The 22024-nt window shown below is 49.1% G+C and overlaps 1 protein-coding gene and 1 pseudogene across 1 annotated transcript in view; one reads left to right on the top strand and one right to left on the bottom strand.

Annotated features, from left to right (window-relative positions):
- The first annotated feature begins 1290 nt into the window (after window positions 1-1290).
- Window positions 1291-2806, top strand: LOC117311786 (C-terminal-binding protein 2-like; annotated as a pseudogene).
- Window positions 2807-6740: 3934 nt separating this feature from the next.
- The window catches only part of C3 (complement C3), a 34874-nt gene continuing 19590 nt past the window's right edge, over window positions 6741-22024 (bottom strand). Inside the window, exons 24-41 of the mRNA XM_033854534.2 lie at window positions 21263-21466; window positions 20678-20753; window positions 20259-20418; window positions 19150-19248; window positions 16408-16564; window positions 14770-14933; window positions 13594-13752; window positions 13386-13445; window positions 13172-13262; window positions 12999-13050; window positions 10732-10819; window positions 10527-10613; window positions 8514-8619; window positions 8020-8109; window positions 7770-7853; window positions 7245-7328; window positions 7021-7156; window positions 6741-6932 (exon numbers count right to left, since the gene is read on the bottom strand). Of these exons, the coding sequence (XP_033710425.1) occupies window positions 6791-6932; window positions 7021-7156; window positions 7245-7328; window positions 7770-7853; window positions 8020-8109; window positions 8514-8619; window positions 10527-10613; window positions 10732-10819; window positions 12999-13050; window positions 13172-13262; window positions 13386-13445; window positions 13594-13752; window positions 14770-14933; window positions 16408-16564; window positions 19150-19248; window positions 20259-20418; window positions 20678-20753; window positions 21263-21466 (2039 nt within the window). The 3' untranslated portion in view covers window positions 6741-6790. The remainder of the gene's footprint in view (window positions 6933-7020; window positions 7157-7244; window positions 7329-7769; window positions 7854-8019; window positions 8110-8513; window positions 8620-10526; window positions 10614-10731; window positions 10820-12998; window positions 13051-13171; window positions 13263-13385; window positions 13446-13593; window positions 13753-14769; window positions 14934-16407; window positions 16565-19149; window positions 19249-20258; window positions 20419-20677; window positions 20754-21262; window positions 21467-22024) is intronic.

The following is a 22024-nucleotide window of genomic DNA, read 5'->3' as shown; positions in this document are numbered from 1 at the left end:
GAACCAATAATGTACCTCTGTATCTAATATCTATCATCTATCTATCAATCAAGAGAGAGATTGATTGATTGATTGTAAGGACTTGGTTCATGTGATTTTGTAGCTTGGTAAATCCGAAATCCGTAGGACAAGCCAGCAGACTGGAGATTCAGTTAAGAGTTGATGCTGTGGTCTTGAGTCTGACGGCAAGAATCTGCACACTGCCAGCTGGAATTCTTTCCTCCTCAGGAAACCCACTTTTTCTCCTCAGCCCTTCAATTGATTGGAAGAGGCCCACCCACATTATCAAGGGTAATCTGCTTTAAGTTAATTTAATTCATTAATTTATTTGGCCACACCACACTGCATGTGGGATCTTAGTTCCCCAGCCAGGCATCAAACCCGTGCCCCTGCAATGGAAGCGCAGGGTCTCCACTGCTGGACTGCCGGGGAAGTCCCATGGGTAATCTGCTTTTAAAGTCAACTGGCCATAGGTGTGAATCACATCTTTAAAAATACCTATAGGGGAGAGTTAGCTGCTGGAAGTCCCGTCCAACCCCAGAGCCCCTCCTGTCCATAAATAAGGAAAGCTGGCATCTCCTGCCCCCTGAGAAGAAACTCCAGGAGAAGCAGAATCTTCCTGCTTTGGGTTTCATCACCTGAAACGTTTTAAATCAATGAAGTTGGAATCTCTTAAAAGGATGGGGGCTTCCCTCGTGGCGCAGGGGTTAAGAATCCTTCTGCCAATGCAGGGGACACGGGTTTGAGCCCTGGTCTGGGAAGGTCCAGCATGCCACAGAGCAACTAAGCCTGTGCACCACAACTATTGAGCCCGCGTGCCACAACTACTGAGCCCGTGTGCCTAGAGCCGGTGCTCCACAAGAGAAGCCACCGCAATGAGAAGCCCGCGCACCACAACGAAGAGCAGCCCCCGCTCGCTGCAGCTAGAGAAAGCCTGCGCGAAGCAACGAAGACCCAATGCAGCCAAAAATAAACAAATAAAATAAATTAATTTAAAAAAAGAAAAGAAAAGAAAAGACGGACAGCCCATGACGTGAACTACAGAGTTTGTGGACAAATTTATATTGGGTGCTTAGTGGCGTAATGCCCGCAGACTCCTGAGAGGGTCCCAAAGTTCTTAGAGGACCACTTGGGCTTTTGAATGAGAGAGGTGCAAAGTTCGATAAATAATGGCCCTTGTACGGTCCAGTGGTTAGGACTCCACACTTCCACTGCAGGAGGCACAGGTTCGCTCCCTGGTCGGGAACGAAGATCCAGAATGGTGCGTGCCCCGCGACCAAAAAAAAAAGAATGGCCCTTGTGGATATGCACAAAGTCAAGCGACAGCGATTGGACAGAATCTGTGAAGGTATCCTCCCCTAGATCATGAACGGGCCTCTTGCACGCCCCCACCCCCCGGTGGCGCTGCTCCATGGGCGAGACCGCACGGTGGAGATGCCCATCCTGAAGGACCTGGCCACCGTGGCCTTCTGTGACGCACAGTCCACTCAGGAGATGCACGAGAAGGTTTTAAACGAGGCTGTCTGTGCCACGATGTACCACATCATCACCCTCACCGGGGAGGACCTGAAGGAGCTCGAGGCCCCGAGGGTGATGGTGCGGATAGGCAGCAGCTTCGACCACGTGGACGGCAAGGCTGCGGGCGAGCTCGGGATCGCCTCGTGCTAACATCCCATGGCGGCCGTGGAAGAGACAGACGACTCCACCATCTGCCACAACCTCCATCTGTCCCAGGGGAACCCACGGCTGTACCAGGCACTGCGGAACGCCCGTGGGTACAGAGCGTCGAGCTGATCCGGGAGGTTGCCTCAGGGGCAGCCTGCATCCGTGGGGAGATGCTGGGTCTCACGTGCTTCTGTCGCACGGGGCAGAATGTTTGGATTCAGCATCATATTTTATTTTATTTTTTTCCAGTTGTTCCAGCACTATTTATTGAAATGATATTCCTTTCCCCATTGAATAGCTCTAGTGTCTTTTTTTTTTTTAACATCTTTATTGGAGTATAATTGCTTGACAATGGTGTGTTAGTTTCTGCTTTATAACAAAGTGAATCAGTTATATACATACACATGTTCCCATATCTCTTCCCTCTTGCATCTCCCTCCCTCCCTCAGCATCATATTTTATGACCCCTACTTGCAGGATGGGATCGAGCCGTCCCTGGGTGTGCAGAGGATCTATACCCTACAGGACTTACTGTATCAGAGAGACTGCATCTCCTTGCACTGTAGTCTCAACGGATATAACCACCACCTCATCATTGATTTTACTATAAAGCGGATGAGACAAGGGGCATTCCTAGTGAATGCCACCCGCGGAGGACTGGTGGATGAGAAAGTCTTAGCCTGAGCCCTCAAGGAAGGCAGGATACGAGGGGGTGGCCTTCCAGGTGCACCAATCGGAGCCTTTCGGCTTTGCTCAGGGTCCCTTGACAGATGCACCACATCTCATTTGTACACCTCACAAGGCCTGGTATAGTGAGCAGAGACCAGCTAGACAATCACATGTGGCATGCCAGAAAGCTTAAGAAACTGTGTGAACTAGGAATTCTTGGTCATAACAGCACCCTGGTCCGTAATAGATCAGCGAGCAATTCATCCAGAGTTTGACGGTGTCACCTACAGATGCCCGCCAGGCATCATGGGCGTGGCTCCGGGAGGACTTCCTGCAGCCTTGGAAGGGATCATGCCCCGGGGCATCCTGGGGACCCACAACCTCCCCACGGTGGCACACCCTTCCCAAGCTCCCTCTCCCAACCAGCCCACGAAAACATGGGGACAGCCCAGAACACCCCAACAAGCAATAGCAGAGAGTGAGGAAAGGTAATCATTTGGATACAACTGGCACCAAGAGACAGTGAAAAATAGATGAACCAAGAGAAAAGGAATTTGACAGTCTTTTAAGCTGATTCTGGACATTTGCATCATGGTCGGTGTTAAAACCACAAAAGAGCTAGCGACAGGGGCAAACTGAAGATGTCATCTGCTTACAGAAGCACGGAAAAAGACTGGACGTGATTTAGTAACGACCAACTTCTGTTATCGTGAGTTAAGGTTTTCATCTGTGCATCCAATCACAAAGAGTAAATAGATCTTGGGACTTCCCTGGTGGTCCAGTGGTTAAGATTCCACACTCCCAATGCAGGGGGCCCAGGTTCGATCCCTGGGCAGGGAACTCGATCCCACATGCCGAAACTAAGACCTGGCACAGCCAAATACATTTTAAAAAATACTTGAAAAAATTACATTGCCAATTTCTTTAAAAAAAAAAAAAAGAATAAATAGATCTTTTTCCTTTATCCGTCTCTTGGGCACAGCAGGTCCTGAACCCCTTGCTCTAGAATGTTGCATCAAACATCTTAACATTGTAAATCAACTATACTTCAATTGAAAACAAAGAAAAAATTAAAAAAAAATTAAAAATCCAAAAACCGGGCTGCCGTGGTGGCTCAGTGGTCAAGAATCTTGCTATCAATGCAGGGGACATGGATTCCCCTGTCCCCCGCCCCCCCCCCACCCCGGGAAGATCCCACATGCCGCGGAGCAACTAAGCCCCTGCGCCACAACTACTGAGCCTGCTCTCTAGAGCCCGAGAACCACAACTACTGAGGTCCCTTCGCCTAGAGCCTGTGCTCCTCAACAAAGAGAAGCCGTCGCATTGAGCAGCCCACGCACCGCAACAAAGAGTAGCCCCCTCTCGCGGCAACTAGAGAAAGTCTACGCTCAGCAACAAAGACCCAACGTACCAAAAAAAAAAAAAAAAAAAGTTTAAAAATAAAAAAAAACCCAAAACCCAACAACAAAAAAAGAGTTCCAAACATCAAAATAAAAAATAGTAAGAGGAAATCACCATCCTGACTCTAGTTCCTTCAGTCCATGGGGGCTGACTACCTTTTTTGCTAATAGGAAGGTTAAACTACTACAAAATGGGGAGAAAACTGTGTTAGACAACCACAAGCATAGGATTAAAGACAGTACAGGCTTCTGTACAGAGAAGCCTCACCCATCTGAACTGCATACAGAGCGGGTATGTTGGTTGTGAGTTCAGTAATGCCCTCTGATGATGCAAAAAAAAAAAAAGTATTAAGTTTCACAAGCTCTTTATAATCAAAAATATTTTCTCAGTTTCATATCCTCAGCTATTTTATTGAGTGGCAAGTCTTGAACTGAAAGTGTTCAAGAAGAATAATGTTGCATTATATCTCAGGAAATATTTTATGGTAACTTGTCAGATTGTCTATGAACAAATGCACTTTTTTAGACATTGATAAAGTCTTCTTTTCTTCATGAGATATTTTATATAAGAATACTTCAGGTGTGTTATTAGATGTGACTGATTTTAACAAATTCTATTAGATTTATATCAGCTAGTTACATGTTGTATTCATAGCCTTTTGTGAATCACCGCCTTTTTGGTTAAAAGATGGCCTATTTTGAGCCTTTGGATAGGGACATTCCGGTTTTTTTTTCAAGTTTTAAAAAAAATAAATTTATTCATTTAACTTATTTTTGGCTGTGCTGGGTCTTCCTTGCTGTGCGTGGGCTTTCTCTAAGTTGCGGCGAGCAGGGTCTACTCTGTTGCAGTGCGCAGGCTTCTCATTGCGGTGGCTTCTCTTGTTGCGGAACACGGGCTCTAGGCACGTGGGCTTCAGTAGTTGTGGCTCGCGGGCTCTAGAGCGCAGGCTCAGTAGTTGTGGCGCACGGGCTTAGTTGCTCTGCGCGGCATGTGGGATCTTCCTGGACTGGGGCTCGAAACCATGTCCCCTGCTGTGGCAGGTGGATTCTTAACCACTGCGCCACCAGGGAAGTCCTGACATTCCTGTTTTGTGACTAAAAAACCTTCAAAACTGTCCCAAACAGAAAAATAATGGCTATCGGAAATATGTTTTATTTTAGTGTGTTACCATGACTGTATTTGTTTATTGTAAAGGTGGACATTTAGTGTTCAGTGCAGTTTTCAATAAAAAGTAAAAATATTTCAAAAAAAAAAAACCTTCTGAGAAACATTTAGCCTGATATTTGATCAAACAACTGGTCACCATAGCCTAACAAAATTGACACATAAACTGAACCATCCTTCAATCTAAGTGACTTCACTGGCTGGCCCCGTTGCAGGCAGGCTTCCCAGGTCACCCTGATCTCCTTTCCTTTTTGGATACCCTCACTGTCTGAAATCAACTCCATGCTGTCTTTAGAATGTAAGGTCCTGTCTGTGCTGTTCACAGCCTAGAAACATAGATGCTAAAAAAAAAAGTAAAAAACAAAAACATCCCACACATTAAAGAAACAAAGCAAGAAAAGAAACGAAAAATTGCACATAAAGGAGGGCGGGGGGCCTGGCAGATGTCAGCTGTGACACCTAGTGAGTAATGAGGATCTCTGTGTCTCCCCTTGACGGGGGTGTCCGGCAACTAGAGGTTGGAGGGAGTTGTGGTAGACTGTGAGTCAATTTCCCCAACATTCCTGAAGTTGGGAGGTGGGGTTTCCAGGACCCAGGGTCTTAGGGGAAGGGGGCTATGCAGGCGTGACTTCCAGGTTCAGGGGGGTTTTCCTTTGATGACCTTACCGAGTCGGAGCCTGGATTCCACCCTCAACAGTCCTCAAGGGACCACAGGTGGAGTTAGAAGAGGCACTTGGGGCCCCTTGACAGCCTCACTCAACTGTGGCTGCTGCCCCACCATGTGTTTCTGGTGAGGCTGTGACCACAACAGCCCCTGCACTCCTTCTTCAACCGCTGAGATACGAGTCACATCTCTGGCTTGGTCCCTCAGGGCTCCAGCTGGAAACATCACCCTGCCTGACCTTTACCGCCCCCTCCAGGCCCAGCCGCCTCACACAATCTTACCAGTCTGTTCAGGCCCATCTACAAAGTGGTGACCTGGAGGGTGGGGTGAGTCTAGACGATGCAAATGGGATGCGTGAGACGGGAAATGGAGTGAAAGTGAGCTGCAGATGAGAGCAAATGGGATGAAGACGAGAACAGGTGAGGATGGCAGGTAAGGATGCAGGTGAGCATGAAGGTGAGAAGGCAGAGGAGGACTGGAGAGTTCTGATGCTGGTGAAGTTCTGATGCTGGTGAAGTTCTGATAGGTAAAGACGTAGGGGAAGGTGCAAGTGAGAAGGCAGGTAAATACGCAGGTGAGGATGCAGATAAGGACGCTGGTAAGAATACAGGAAGACATCCAGAGAAGAATGTAGGTAAACATGCAGGTCCTCACACTGATGAAGATGCAGAGAAAATACAGGTGAAGATGCAAGTGGAAAGACAGGTGAGAGTATAGGTAAGCATGTTTGTAAAGATACAGGTAAGTTTACAGGTAAAGATGTAGGTGGGGGAAGCAGGTGAAGATGCAGAAAATACAGGCGAGTGTACAGGTTGAGTGTGCAGGTGAGAGAGCAGGTAAAGATTCAGATGAGATCCTGGTAAGAGTTCAGGTGACAGTGCAATAAAGAGGCAGGTAAGGAAGGTGGTGAGAACTCAGGTGAAGGAGCGGTGAGCTGCTGGTGAGGATGCAAATGAAAATTCAGGTACGGATGGAGCTGAGGTGCAGCTGAGATTCAGGGGAAGATGCAGGTGCAGGTGAGGTGCAAGTGAGGCAGGCACGTGCGCCGTAGGTGAGGAAGCCTGCGAACTTGCAGGTGAACTACAGGAAGTTCCTGTAGGATGGAGCTGAGCTGCAAGTGAGGCAGCGGGGGATCACAGCTGCCTCTCCCCCTCTCAAAGAGCTCCAGACTTTGGGAGACTTGTGAAATAGAACTGGAGCTTTATTTGGTGGACAATCGTGGTGGGATCAGTTGGGGCAGCCAAAGACCACCATGTTTTCGGTGAAGTTGGCCAGGTCCTGGCACAGTTTCTGGTTCTCCTCGTCTTGGCATTCATCCGCTTCAGGCCACAGCTCCACCCAGGTGTCCTTCCCGATGATGTAGCTGATGCTGGGGGAAGAGAGACAGGTCAGGAGGGGGAGGGGAAGGGCGGGGGGGGGGGGAGGCGGGCACGCGCAGGTGCAGGGCGGGCACTCACTTGGGTTTCTCTCCCCACAGGTCAGAGGAGATGCCCCACACGAGGTAGTGGGCCCCCTCCTTCAGTTTGAGGGCTTGTCTGCACTTGATGTGACTGATGAACCTACGCTCCTGTTTAACTTGCACCTCATCGGAGCCTGAAGGGGAGGGAGAGGGAAGCTGAGCTGGGGGGAGGGACGGACACGGGGGAGGAGGAGGCAGAAAGACAGCAGACGCAGGGCTAACCTGATTTGATGATCTGCTCGATGACCATGATGTAATCGTCAAAGTCATCCGACAGCTCCTTCCTGAGAAGTCTGGTCTTGTACACTGTGGGCGGGGGAAAGAAGACAGTGTGGGTCCTGGGCAGGGTTGTCTGTGGGGCGCCGTCACCCAGCTCCTCCCAATCCGATACGGGCAGGACCACAGCCAGGCAGGCTCAAGCCCCCTGCCCGCCCCCCACCGCAGTAACATACCCAGCCACACTCACAGCCATGCACACAATCACAGCCGTCCACAACGACAGTCACAGGCACAACGACAGCTGCTCCTGTCCACGGACAAACTCCTCTCTCACACACGCCCACATACCATCCCCCTCATGACCACGGTTCCCCGTGCAATCAGAGCCCCTCACAACACATCACACACACAACCACAGCCACACGTAGCAATGACCACACGCGCCGTCACACCTCCGCTCACACACAACCACGCATGCGCGCGCCGCCCGCGCACCCCCCCCCCCAGCCCCGCCCCCGCCAGACTCACCATAGTCCACGCCCGGCTCGCAGGCCTTGTCCAGCCGGTCCTCCAGGGTGACCTCGTCCTCCGTGTGCTGCATGAAGCAGTTCTCTGTGGGGTGGGTGGGTGGGTGGGCGGGGGACACGGTCTAAGTCCCGCTTCTCGTTCAGGGCCTACCACCCACGAGTATGCCCAGCCCTCCCGGGTCACCGCCCCCACCCCGTGGAATCAGGGGTCCAGTGGGCGTGGCCACCCCTCCTGGCGCCTGCGCACCCACCCTCAGCACAGCGGCATGTATCTTTGTGGCAGAGTTTGTCCAGCATCCCGTCCTCCTTCTCCGGGTGGTAGAACCGGGTGCAAACTTCATCTGTGGGCAGACGAGATGGCGAGGGCTAGGGCCTCCACCCCAGAGACCACAGCTGGGGGGTCTCAGTTTCCCAACTCCAGTCCATCAGACCTGCTGAGGCCAGGTCCCCAACCCTGGGACCCTCAGACCCCTAAGTCCCATATCCCCAGGACCACCAGACTCCTAACTCCTGGATTCCCGGGACCCGCCAGACTCCTAGCTCCTAGATTCTTGGGACCCCCAGACTCCTAGCTCCTGGATTCCCGGGACCCTCCCAGACTCTTAACTCCTAGATCCCTGGGAACCCCAGACTCCTAACCCCTGGATTCCCGGGACCCCCAGACTCTTAACTCCTGCATTCCTGGGACCCCTAGACTCCTAATTCCCAGATCCCTGGGACCCCAGGCCCTAGGACAGCTGCTCACCCAGGTTGTAATAAGAGTACACCTTGACTGCCCCAGGCTGTATGAGCCCCACGTTGAAGTACTGGTGAACTTTGAAGGATAGACAGTCCTCCAGGCTGTGTGAGACCTGGAAAGGAGGAGGAGGTTGGTCAAGGGGGTGACATGGGAGGAAGTCCAGCATGGGGTCTGGAGGTTGGAGCAGTGGTGGAGAAACTGAGGGCTCAAGGAAGGATATGGGTGGGCAAGATGGGGGGGAGCAGGAATCTTTGCCAAAAATTAATGAGCAGTTCATCAAATCCATTTCTTTTTCTCCACGGCGCATGGCTAGTTTACACGTCTCAGCATGTTTTGAGTTCCGTGCGGCCATGTGATTGAGTTCTGGCCAAGGATTGCTATCTATATCCTTAAACACATTCCATGGTTAACAAGACTGCAATAGACATTTGAAAGTTGCTAAAAGATTAGATCTTAAAAGTTCTTAACACACACATACACACACACACACACACACACACTTTATAACTATGTGAGGGGATGGATGTAACTAACCTTATTGTGGTAATTATTTCCCAATATATACACATATCAAATCATTACGTTGTACATCTTAAACCTACGCAGTGTTATATGTCAATTAAATCTCAATAAAGTTGCAATAAATAGAAAGGAAGAAAGAAAAAAGAAAGGGAAGAAGGGAGAGATGAAGGAAGGAAACAGATATACATATATATGTACATATACATAGGCATCATGTATATTTGGAGGAAAATGCTAACCATTAGTGAATTGGGGTAAAGGTTATATGGAACTTCTTCATTGTGCTGTGAAATTTGTCTGTAAGGTTGAAATTATATAAAAATTTTAAGGTAGAAAAATTAAAATACAAAAAAGAAAACCATTAAAAAACCCATCTCAAAAAAAAAAAGAAAGAAAGAAAAAACCCATCTCATGCACAACCCCGTTTTCTTCTAGAAAGGATGGATCCAGCAGAGGAGTCCAGAATCCCAGGGATTACAGAACCCCAAGATGGAAGGTACGTGGATCCCTGCGTGACCACATGGAGCAGAAGTCCCCTTCCTTACCTCCTGTACCAGCTGGACTTTACACAAGTGGGACATACAAGTCTCTTGTGTTGAGACCCCCATATTCTTAGGGGTTTTATTATAGTAGCTAGTGTTGCTTATGCTGACTAACATGGGGTGAGGGTACAGGGAGTTAGCAGGGAAGATATGCGGATACAAGAAGGGGAAGAAATAAGCAGGAAAGAGAAGGAATTATGTTCAAGATAAAGACAGCAAGAGAAGGCTAGATGGAGAGAAAATAAGAGAAGAGAGAAATGCTAGGGGGTGGGAGCAAGGGAAGTCCTTTTTCTCCACCGAGCACTTTTTGTTTTAAACCAAGGTGGTTTTTTTCAATGGTTATTCAAGACTCTGATGAGAAGAGGCTGGAGGGAGCAAGTGAAAAATGAGGTTGGAACATGAGTGGTCAGAAGGTGAGTTGCAGGCTTCCCTAGTGGCGCAGTGGTTAGGAATCCGCCTGCCAACGCAGAGGACACAGGTTTGATCCCTGGTCTGGGAAGATCTCACATGCCGCCGAGCAACTAAGCCCGTGTGCCACAACTGCTGAGCCTGCTCTCTAGAGCCCACGAGCCACAACTACTGAGCCCGTGCACCACAACCACTGAAGCCCGTGCGCCTAGAGCCCATGCTCCGCAACGAGAGAAGCCACCACGATGAGAAGCCCGCGCACCAAAACGAAGAGTAGCCCCTGCTCACCGCAACGAGAGAAAGCCCGCGTGCAGCAATGAAGACCCAACGCAGTCAAAAATAAATAAATAAGATAAATACATTTTTTAAAAAAAAAGGTGAGATGCTTCTAGAAGGTGGGTTGACCTTGTTTTACATGCCCTTTCCTCCCACACCAGCATCCCAGACCCTGTCTCCCCTAGGCTGGGGCTGGCCTGACCTGGAGACAAGGCCAATGGAGAAGCAAAGGCCAGCCAGGTAGGGGTCAAGATGCCAGTGGAAGCCTTACCTTGTCCAGGTAGATGATGAGGGTGTTCTTTGTGGAGTCTTTGTTCAGCTCATACTTAGAGATGTATCTGTCGACACCAGTGCTCAGCTGGGGAAGGGTGAGGCTTGTGAAAATCCCTCCTGCATCCCCTTCCCTCCCTCCAGCTCCTTCCAGACCCTGGGCTCCTTCCCATGGATCCCAGCCCCCGAGCCCAAGACCTTCATACCAGTTTGAGGTCGTCAATATCAGGAGAGAAGCCCGTCATCATGGATATATCCAGGATTGACATAGTGGCATCCTGGTGTCCCAGGTACCTGGATGGGGCAGGGGGAGAGGGGTTGGGCCCTAAGGTGGGGTCACTGCCTGAACAAGGGGGTCATATCAGGGACTGAGGCCTCTAGTTCCCACAGAGCAGCATAGAGTGAGGTTCGATTTTAGGAAACATTCCCCCAAGGGGAATACAGGAAATGTAGCATAATGACCAAGGTGATTAATTGCTCAGGTTCTGAAGCCCAACTGCCTGGGTACAAATCCCAGCTCTTTGTAACATTTGATGAGTTACTTAACCTCTCTCCCTGCCTTAGTTCTAGAGAATGAAGATATAAGAATATGGGCATGTTCTCACTTTGCATGATTCCGTTACCATGGTCTAGTTCAATAGCATCAGTCCCTCAGCACCATGGTTCAGATTTCAGTACCACGGTATATTCATCGTGAGTAATGACATAAAGGACAAATCTTGTTGCTAGCTCTTCACTCCACCAATCACTTCATAAATAACAGATGCACCTCACAACCAGTGACCAATCACATCCCTTCTTTCAGAGTCTGTTGGGTCACTGAGCATCCATTCTTCAGTTCACACACAGACAGCAAGGAGTGAGTTGTGTCACTCCTTTCTCTCACAGTGGAAAAAACCTGTGTGACATTTTACAAAAATGGATCATTGAAAGAGGGAATTGGCCAACAAAGATGAAAGCACAGCCATGAAATGAAGAGTGATAACACTGGAAGTAAACTTTGAGTAAAACATAAATGGAGTTAGAGAAAAAATAGAAGACCACGGAGAGGTTGACTCTGCTGCCATTTGCAAGACGAGCTACGTGGTCAGAGGAACTTAGTGAGGCAAACTGATCAACACAAGTGAGGAAAGTGGTTGTGACAAAAAGGATGTGGATGTCCCAGAGGAAGGGACGCCAGCAAAAACCATCATCACATTAAAGGGTCTCTTGGATATCTGATGACATTGAAAGCTCAAAGAATGAAATATTGGAAGTTGACCCAAACTTAGAAGAGAACGTGACAATTCACTATGGCACGAAAAGATGCTTGCTTTATCTCACAAGTTAGACAAAGAGAAAAAAGGAGACACTGTCCCAACCACAGTGCTTTGGAGAAGTATCTTACAAAGGGGGGAAAAAGGAACCCAACCAATTGTTGTCTCGGTGTTCTGATGTTTTAAATTACAGTGTACTCAACAAATACTCATCTTACTATACTTTCGTTTCTCCAGACCTTTAAAACTGGCAGTGTGAGAGTTTTTGATGTTGTGACTAAAATTTTTAAAGGTCATGGAAAACCATAATTCAAAAAGCGTCATGTACCAAAATGTTCATTGCAGCTCTATTTACAATAGCCAGGACATGGAAGCAACCTAAGTGTCCATCAACAGATGAATGGATAAAGAAGATGTGGCACATATATATAATGGAATATTACTCAGCCATAAAAAGAAACGAAATTGAGTTATTTCTAGTGAGGTGGATGGACCTAGAGTCTGTCATACAGAGTGAAGTAAGTCAGAAAGAGAAAAACAAATACCATATGCTAACACATATATATGGAATCTAAAAAAAAAAAAAGGTCATGAAGAACCTAGGGGCAAGACGGGAATAAAGACACAGACCTACTAGAGAATGGACTTGAGGATATGGGGAGGGGGAAGGGTAAGCTGGGACAGAGTGAGAGAGTGGAATGGACATATGTACACTACCAAACGTAAAATAGATAGCTAGTGGGAAGCAGCCGCATAGCACAGGGAGATCAGCTCGGTGCTTTGTGACCACCTGGAGGGGTGGGATAGGGAGGGTGGGAGGGAGGGAGACGCAAGAGGGAAGAGATATGGGGACATATGTTTACGTATAACTGATTCACTTTGTTAAAAAGCAGAAAGTACAGAAACTAACACACCACTGTAAAGCAATTATACTCCAATAAAGATGTTTAAAAAAAAATAAAATAAAGGTCATGGAACAGTTGTAATTTCATGGATGATTAAGATGACTTTGTACAGACTCAGCTTACATTGTCATTGCCAGTCTCACACTGTCATGCAAAGTGAGGACTGCTTGCTGTCTCCTTGTGGGTATTTAGCACAGGACTAGATGCACAATACACTCTCAGAAAGCATTAAGCATCACAGTTATTATTTGTGAGAAGTCTTGCTAGAGACAGAGGGATGGCCAAGATGAACCCCAGTGACCCATCTCTTACCTTGTACAGATGTCAAGGATCATGGAGCTTTTGGCATCCTGAGGCTTCTTGACTAGAAACACAGAAGACAGAAGGATGGCGTAGGGGGTTTCCTGGGTTCTGATCCAAGAGGGAGGGAGACATTAGCATGGGGGTGGTGGAAGGGTGACAGATAGGGTCTGGACTCCTTTTACCTCGTTGGGGGGCTGGATGTAAGGAAACCCGGAGGTCAAACTTCTTGCAGGTGACTTTGCTTTTGAGTTTGGCGTGGTACACGGTCACCACCTGGCGAGATGAGAGGGGAGACAAGGTGTCAGCCCACTTGACTTGGGAAGGAGAGGGTGCCTCTGGGGCAGAGGAACCTAGAGAAAGTGGTGGGCCAAGAAGGTGTGGGTTCCCGTTCCTTACCGACAAGGTACCCTGTCCTTTCCCTTGAGCTGTTAATGTGAAATCCTCATTTTCCTTGGTCTGTGGGGAGTGGGGAGAGAGAAGAGAGAGCATTGGGAACCAAGCCTTCCCCTGGCTGTGATGGGCATCTGCCCTCCCTCCCGCCTCCTAGCAAACTCTGACTGGCATGGAGGATGAAAGTGATGAGGGTTTGGCCAGGTGGCTATACCTCTTCTGAGCGCAGGAGGCTAGCAGATTCCCAGATGATACGATGTCTGATCTGAGAGCTGCGGCTGGGTAGTTGGATGGACACATCCAGGTTCAGCTCCTTGTGATCAGGGACATCCTTCTGGTACTGGGCCAAGGCTTGGAACACCATAAAAGTGGCCTGTTGCCCATGACAGAGAAAGAGGGTGAATCTAGAATCTACTGAAGGATGAAGAGACTCAGATCAGACTTGGGGCCCTGAGGCTGTGACCTAGAACCCACCAGAGAGGGTGAGAATACGACTGGGGGTTGCTGGATACCGAGGACATGTCCTAGAACTCTCTGAGTGAGAGAGGTTCAGACCAGAACTTGGAGACACTGGGAACATGTCTAGAACCCACCAGAAAGTATAAACATAACACTGAAAGTCTAGCCACACTGAGAAGGTGGTCTAGACCCATCCAGAGGAGAGAGTCTGAGACAAGAGTTTAGAGGCACTGAGAATGTGTCTAGAACCCACTCATGAAAAAAAGAATAAAATTGGAATCTGGGAACACTAAGCATCTGATCTAGAACCCAAAATTGGAATGTGACGCCGAGAATGTGATTGAGAGCCCACCAGAAAGAAAAAGGGTTAAACTGGAATCTGAGGTTGCTGGAGTTTGAGGTTACTGAACCCATGATCTAGAACCCATTAGAGACTAGAATAACTGAGAACCTGGTCTAAAACTCACAGTAAGATGCGGTAACACTGAGAGCTTGATGGAACTGAGAACATGGCCTAGAGCCCACCAGTGGGAGAGAAAGGCTTGGATAATGGCCTAGAATCATTAAGAACCTGGTCTAGAACCCACCAGTGAGACAGGATAAGATGGGAACGTGGTAGAAATGGGAACATGGTCTAGAACCTACAGGAGGAGAGAGAGGCTCACACCTGAACCTGGGCCCTGAGAACATGATCTAGACACCAGGATGGAAAAGGAGGCTCAGAACACAGCTTGAGGCATCCAGAATGTAGTCTAGAATCCATAGATGGGTTTGCAATTAAAAAAAAAGAAGATTTCTCAACTTCATTCCAATCATCCTGCCTCATGGGACAGAAGCACTGCCTCTCTTGGTCTCGGTGTCTTCTCCAGAAAGCTAATGGGAGGCCATAGGAGGTTGGGATGCAGGTGCCTGGGGGTGTGGGGCTACTTGCCTGCGTGGAGCCGTAACCACCTCCGTAGTATCTCTGCTCATTGAGCCAGCGCACAACAGGAGGCACAGAGTCAAAGTCTTTGAGCATCAGCAGAGCCAAGAGGGCGTAGGATGTGGCTTCCACGTTGTAGAGCTTCTGGCCAGGCTCCTCCCAGCGGTTCCTTTCTGCAGGGAGAACCCCCACCCCATAATGCTCACTGCTCTGTCTAGCCTGTAAATAGCTCAGAGAAAGCTCAGAAAAAGACTCATACTAGACCTGTTGGTGTTCAGGTGTCCTGGCCCACATTCAAGGTCCTCAATCTGCTGGCTCCTGCCTCATTCTCTTCCCTCATTAACCTTCACTTCTCCATTTGAATTCTGAACTGCAGCCCCACTGCAGGAGATTCCCTAAACTTGCCATGCTAATTCTTACCTCTGAGCCTTTGCATATTCTGTTCCCTTGACTTGGAGCACCTTTTCTCCATCTACTCCTGGTTGGTTCTTACCCACCCTATACAATTCAGCTTCAATGGCACCCCAAGATTGGGTGAGGCCCTTCTTCCTGCTGTCTCTCAAAGTATCCTGTGCTTCTCCCATCCCAGCACTATGATGCTCTACAGTAACCTATTAACTCATTTCTTTCTTCAACTGGAGTGTGAGGCCATAATGGCAGGAGCTGTGCTGTATTCACTGTGGTGTCCCAAGTGCCTAAGAAAGTAACAATGGCAGAGACTGTCACTAAGAACCATACCCTCCTCTTCCTGGGTACACAGTTGGACTACATCTCCCAGATGCCTTTGCAGGTAGGTATGGCCACATGACTGAGCTCTGGCCAATGGAATGTGCACGGCAATGATGGGGACCCTTCCATGTCTGGTCCACCTCCATTGCACAGTCTTCCTACTTCCCCTTCAGCTTGGATGGGATGTGTTCTGAGGCCCCAGAGTGGCAGAGCCTGGAAAAGATAGAGGCCTGGATCCCTGCATTACTGTACGGAGGAGAGCTGTTCACCAACAACAAACTTTTGTTGTGTTAAGCCACTTTAGTATATGTTACATTATGTTACTTGAGATATCTTATTATCAGTGAGTGCAAACATGATACAGTGTCATCACTGTGCTGAATTCCCTATGGCATTATCTTATCGGATCTTAATTACCCTTGAGATAATGATATTATTAACAATATTAAAGGCAACGATGCTATCAGTGATAGAGCTCTTACAGTATGCTAGACCCTTTTCTACTTGCATTATTCATTTAATCTTTACAACCACCCTATGACATAGGTATCATTTTAAGATGAGGAAGCTAAGGTCCAGAGAGGCTAAGCAACTTGTACAAGGTCAGACAGTGAGAAAGTGGCAGAGTGGGATTTCAATTTATATCTGTCTGATGTCAGAGCCCATGTTCTTAATGACACCTCACTGCCGTGTCATAGCAAGTGCTCAACACACAACATTCAACATTGTTGAATAAACTGTGCAATGAACCTTCTTGTGTGGCTTACATTGAGAACTTTTCACACCATAGTCATCCATCCCAGCTCAGCTTGGAGCTGTCCATCCCAGTGCAGCTTAAAGCCATGCATCCCAGCTCGAGAGGGCCACCCTCACACCCCAGCCATGCATCCCTCTTTACCCCTCCAGGCTGCCCCTCACCTGTGGCTGTGTTCAGAAATTTGTTGACGAGGGCATCGTCCAGCTTGCCCAACAGAGCCAGGGCGTAGCCAGCAATGGCCACAGTATATGGTCTTTGCAACTCTATGTAGTGGTCTTCAAGGAAGTCTCCTGCCTTAGTGATGCTGCCCCCCAGGCTCTATGAGAAAGAGGATTGGGTGCTCTGGTCAGGTGGGCGTTGCTGCCACAGAGAACTGGTAAGGATCACATAAGCATCACTTCTTGGGCACCAGGTGGTTTCTGTCCTTGGGACCTATCTGCCTTGCATCTGTCTATTTTCAAGGGTTTCCCATTGTGAGCTGCTTTGTTGCTGAGGACCTAGTCTGTGCTGGGGTGGGGGGGGGGCAGGGGAGTCTATATAACCTGTGTTGTGCTAGTAAATGTTTAAACAACATTGTTAACAACCAGCTCTCCAGTGGAGGCACGGGATTGGGGGGTGGGTGGGTGGAGGGGTTGCTACTGCCAATTACTGTGGTGTAAAAACTTCCACGATGGTCAATTTCAAGCTACTAATGTGATGTCCCTGAACATGCAGTGGGGAAGAGATGTCCCCAAAAGGCACTCGTGAGCTAGTATGAGGCAGATTCAGCACACCAAGGGAACACCTCTTATCCAATCATTATCATCATCACAGCTAGCTCTTACTATGTCCCAGTCATATATCCGCTCATTTAATCTCATAAAATCCTATGAGACAGGTATTATTTTCATCATTATCCTACTGCACAGATAAAAATACTGTGACCCAGAAAGATGGGGATTGGGAGAAGACATGATTTGAAGTGTTTGCTGATTTCCCTGGTGTCAATACTATCATGGCTGATTTCAACCTAGCAATGTGGCATCACTGAATGTAGATTTGGGAAGAGATGGGCAGTAACACAACATCATATAATGTTTCCACCATACAGATACAACAGACAAAAGTAACCTCAAGAGAATATGATAAAAGGTAGCAAAATATTTAGGAAGTGATACATTTTAAGTGTTTATTACCTGTGTTTTTAGTGTTTAATGTTTGCAGTTTAACTGTAAGTTGATATAATTTAATTTTTAACAATGATTGTCTTTAACAACCAGCTTGCAAAGTCCTGGAAATTTAACAACTGGCTTCCACAAGCTGGGCAGCATCCTGTTGATTTAAATGCCAGCAGTCTGGTTCCACAGCCTATGCCATACTTCATTGCTGTGTTGTAGAAGAAACAATCCTTTTGCCTGCCCAGCTATCCCTCCTACATCTGTCATTGACTGTTGTAAGAATACCTCCTCCCTTCCATTCACATGGCCACAGTGGAAGCAGCCATATTTGCCCACTAAGACCTACTTCCTGGCCTCAGCTGATTGGTCCAGGGGTGAATCCTGACCCAAGCTGAGCCAATCAGAATCCTTCACTGGGAATCTGAGCTCTAGCCTTGGTCTGACTATTTCGCCAAGGAAGATGGCCATGTTGTGCCAGTCAGGCTGGATGGCAGGGAAAAGTTGAATTATTGGGCGAGAAGGGAATGAAAGACATGTGAGAACATGAAGAACAAAGCATCCTGGCAGAGTCCCTGAGGCTATTTTCATTTTTTTTTTTTTGACTTCACAGGCATGTGGGATCTTAGTTCCCCAACCAGGGATCGGACCTTAACCACTGGACTACCAAGGAAGTCCCTACTTTCATCTTTGAATTCGATAAATTCTTAGATCCCTAAAATAAAATTCCCATCTATTTTTGTACAATCTAGGTCACATGTATGATAACTAGGACACATGTGTGACATCTAGGACAACTCAGAGAGTCCTAAAAAAAAGCAAAGATTATTATACCCATTTTACAGATGCACACACTGAGGCCCAGCAAGGGGAAGTGCCTGAGAGTCAGGATTTGAGGTCAGTTCTGTCTGACCCCACAGTTCTAGTGCTCTTTTCTGCTATAATTTCTCTCAAATCTTCAAGGTTGGAACCAGGAAGGCCTGGGTCCCTCTTGGGCATAAAAGGTAACAGCCCCCTCCCCTCCACCTCTTTTCTGGGGTTCTGAGGAGGGAGAAGCAGCTGGCTGAAGAGGAGGTCCTAGAGGTTCCCCACTAGGGCAACTAAAATTCAAACAACCCACTCTCAAAACCCCAGGGCAAAGCAGAGGGAGTGATTACAGATTCTCAGGAGCCTGTCTTTCTAAGCTTCTCTGCTTCAGAACCAAAACTAGAGGAAAAGGGGATAGCAATGAGCCAACATTTTTAATGCTTTTCCTTTTGGGGTCATGGACCCCTTTAAAAATCTCCTGAAAGATCCCTCAGACTAAGGTAATAATCTTGAGGATTCCGCCCCCACTCCCCTTTTAGCTCTGTGTCCTGAGTTTTCTTTAGGGAAGCAGCAAGGATACAGATGTAGGAGTGTTGTGGAAAGCAAGCTGAAGGGACTTTTGTTGAAAGTGGCTACAAGTCTCTGACAATGGTAAAGCGGGCAGAAAGGACCTGATCTTTGATTTCTCTGTGCCTCAGTTTTCTCTTCTGTAAACTGGGGATAATAAGAGTAGCCTACCTCTTGGGCTGTTACAAGGATTACAGGACTTAAACATGTCACACTCTTAGATGAGTTATCTTAGTTAGATACTCTTATGGCTGCTGTGGTGGTTGTTACCGCACTGGGAGGACTGGAAATGGCCCGAAAGCAACACCTCACCTTCCCAGGTGGATGTATCCTACGTGGGGGAGAGGAAGAAGGGAGAGAGCGGGGGACACTTACGTTGACCTGTGCCTCGCAAATGTCTCTAGCCTCCTGCAGCGCGATGAGAACAAACGCCGTGAGGGACACGTCTTTCTCCTCGGGATTCTTGAAGCCACCCTAGAGGAGAAGCAGGAAACAAGGATAGGGTCACCAGTGTGTTCCCACACGCCAACCAACCCCCCTGTAGGATCAGCCGGTTAAGGCAGCGCTGGGTCTCTTCCCAGTTTCTCCCCAGGAGGGTCAAGCTCTTTGGTATTCATTCATTCATTCTGCAAATGTTGCTGATGGTGTGGTTGAGATGTTGGATGAAAACCAGACTCCGGCCCCAGCCCTCATGGAACTCCCCATCTGGTAGGGGAGACAGATAGGAACCAACCAGCTCATCAACAAATATATAATTACAAACTGATGAGTGCTACACAGGAGAAGTGGATGTGGCATTGAGAAAGGACAGTGGGAGTGTGACTCAGTCACGGAAAAGTGTCCCTGAGGGATGATAGCTGGAACCACGATCTGAACAGTGAGTAGGAGTAAACTCTCAAAGAGGGCAGGGGTTAGCATGCCAGGCAGCAGGAACAGCATGTGCAAAGGCCCTGTGTCTGTATAGAGCAAGGCTCCCAGCAGTACAGGTGGAGTGTGGAAAGAAGGAGGTAAGGCTATGAGGCTGGAAGCCTGAAAGGTCAGGCTAAGGCATCAATTCTCCAACTTAAGCACACCTGGTGGGGGTGGTGGGGGGGAGGGTGTTAAAACTTAGATTCCTAGGCGTTGCCCCTAAATTTTCTGGTTCAGTGCATCTGGAGTCCAGCCTGAGAATTTCTGACATTTTGCATTTCTAACAAGTTTGCAGATAGTACTGATGCTGCTGGCCTGGGGAGCACACTTTTGGGACCACAGCTCTGAGTTCTGTGTTTAAGAGCGATGCAGAGCCAGGGGAATTTCGTTTTGCACCAGATCCTGTAGGTCTCTGGTTTTTGCAAGGGAGGAATGACACTTTCAGTTCCCTCATTTCCCTATTCCCACACACAGTGAATTGGGGCAGTGGGTGGATGACGGAATCTTCCTCCAGTCCATCCTGTGATGCTCAGGTGCCCTCCTCTCCCAGCCTGCTCCGAATCTCTGCCTCTTACAATCATTTCTTGGTGTATCACGGGCCCATCCTCCTGGAAGACTCCATCAGGCTTCTGCTTCTCTAGGATCAGCCATTTGACGGCCCCACAGAGGACCTGGGAGTCGATGGCGATGAGGTTGGAGGCCAGTGAGAAGACCTTGACCACGAAGGCTGTCAGCCTGGTGGGTGGGTACAGAGCATGAGCCAATTGTCTCTGGGATCCGGAGACTGGCATCCCAGACAACCAATGAGCAGAGAGAGGCAGGGCCTAGCCTGGTCGGCCCAGGTTCCCTTCCCAAACCTCAGGGCCCAGCGTTGCCTGCAGGTTACACAGCGGGCTGGTACCTTGACTCTGGGTGGCGACCCGCCTAGACCACCCCAGGCCCCGCTCAGGGAGGTGCAAGGCTGAGGATGAGCAAGCTGATCGTGTAGACTCACCAGGTGCTGGCTGGCCGGTTCAGGAAGGCGGCGTAAGCCGAGTTGGGTTGTCTGTAGGCCAGCTGCTGGGTGTACCCTGCAGGGAGGAGAGAAGTGTCACTAGAGGCTGCGTGGAGGGGGTGGCTGGGGTGGGTAGGCCAGGTAGGGGAGGGGCTTAGAAAGAGGATAAAGATTCTGTGAGGGGCGGGACAGGGGTCCAGAGAGGAAAGGTGGGGCTCTGGGCAGGGGGCGGGCGTATAGGAGGGAGGGGAGCTTAAAGCGGAGAGGGACTCAGGGTGGGAGGATCAGAGAGAAGAAGGGGAAGGAGTTCTCGGAGGAGAGGGGATTCAGAGAGAGGAGGGTTCTCAAAATGGGTTCTCAGGGGCAAGCGGGCCTCAGCGGGGGAGGGAGCTCCGAGAGGGGCTCAGAGAGGGGTGAGGGAGTGCTCTCAGAGGAGGCGCGGGGCCTCGAGATGGGCGGGGTCTCAGGAGTGGAGGGGGCTCAGAGGGGCAGGGTCCAGGGGTGGAGGGGTTTCATAGGAGCGGGTCTCAGAGAGGTGGGGTCTCAGGGCCGGAGGGGGCTCAGAGGGGCGGGTGGGGCGCACACCCTTCTTGATGAGCTCCAAGGACTCCTGCCGCTTCTCCAGGCCGAACTTCTCCCACTGTTCTGTGTTGTCCAGGTAGTGCACCGCGATGACCGTGGGCGTCATGCTGATCATGTTCTGCTCCCCACAGCCCGAGGGGGTTTGGATGAGGTGCTTCAGGCGCTCCCCGTTGATGGCGTCCTCTGTCAACTGGGCCACTGGGGTCCCTGCAGCCGGGCGTGAGGATGGCACTCAAGTCTGGGGCTGCCCCCAGCATTTCCAGGCTCTGACCAGCCAGGGCCCAAGGGGTCAGGGACAGCTGGGAGCATGTCAGTGATGGAAGTGACGCACGGCTGAGTGGCTAGAGGGGGCTCTGCATTTGTGGGCGGTGGGAGTGGGCTTCTGCTTCACAGGGGAACTCCGGTCCCTGGGTCCTCTGGTTACACCAGTGGTAAAATAATTCCAGGGACAACAACCATGAATACTTTTATCATGCTTAATGCTATTGGCTAGGCTCTGTTCTAACACCATACAGTATCTCATTTAATCCTCCCAACAACCCTTAGATATCCATACTATTATTCACCCCTATCACAGATGAGGAAACCAAGGGTCTCCTCCCAAAACCTTACAGCTCTCAAGTTGCAAGGTGCCTTTCCAGCTCCGTCTTGCCCCTTCCTGCCCCAGTTCTCCATCCGAGGCGATTAAATCCAGAACTTCTTCTCTTGAACTCTACTGCTTCTTTATCAGCAAAAGCTATTTGCTGAACTAAGTACTGCCTGGAG

This window comes from Tursiops truncatus, chromosome 3, assembly GCF_011762595.2.
Source record: "Tursiops truncatus isolate mTurTru1 chromosome 3, mTurTru1.mat.Y, whole genome shotgun sequence".
NCBI classification, from domain to species: domain Eukaryota; kingdom Metazoa; phylum Chordata; class Mammalia; order Artiodactyla; family Delphinidae; genus Tursiops; species Tursiops truncatus.
Note: the sequence above shows the minus strand (reverse complement) of the source record. Positions and strands in the feature narration are given on the sequence as shown.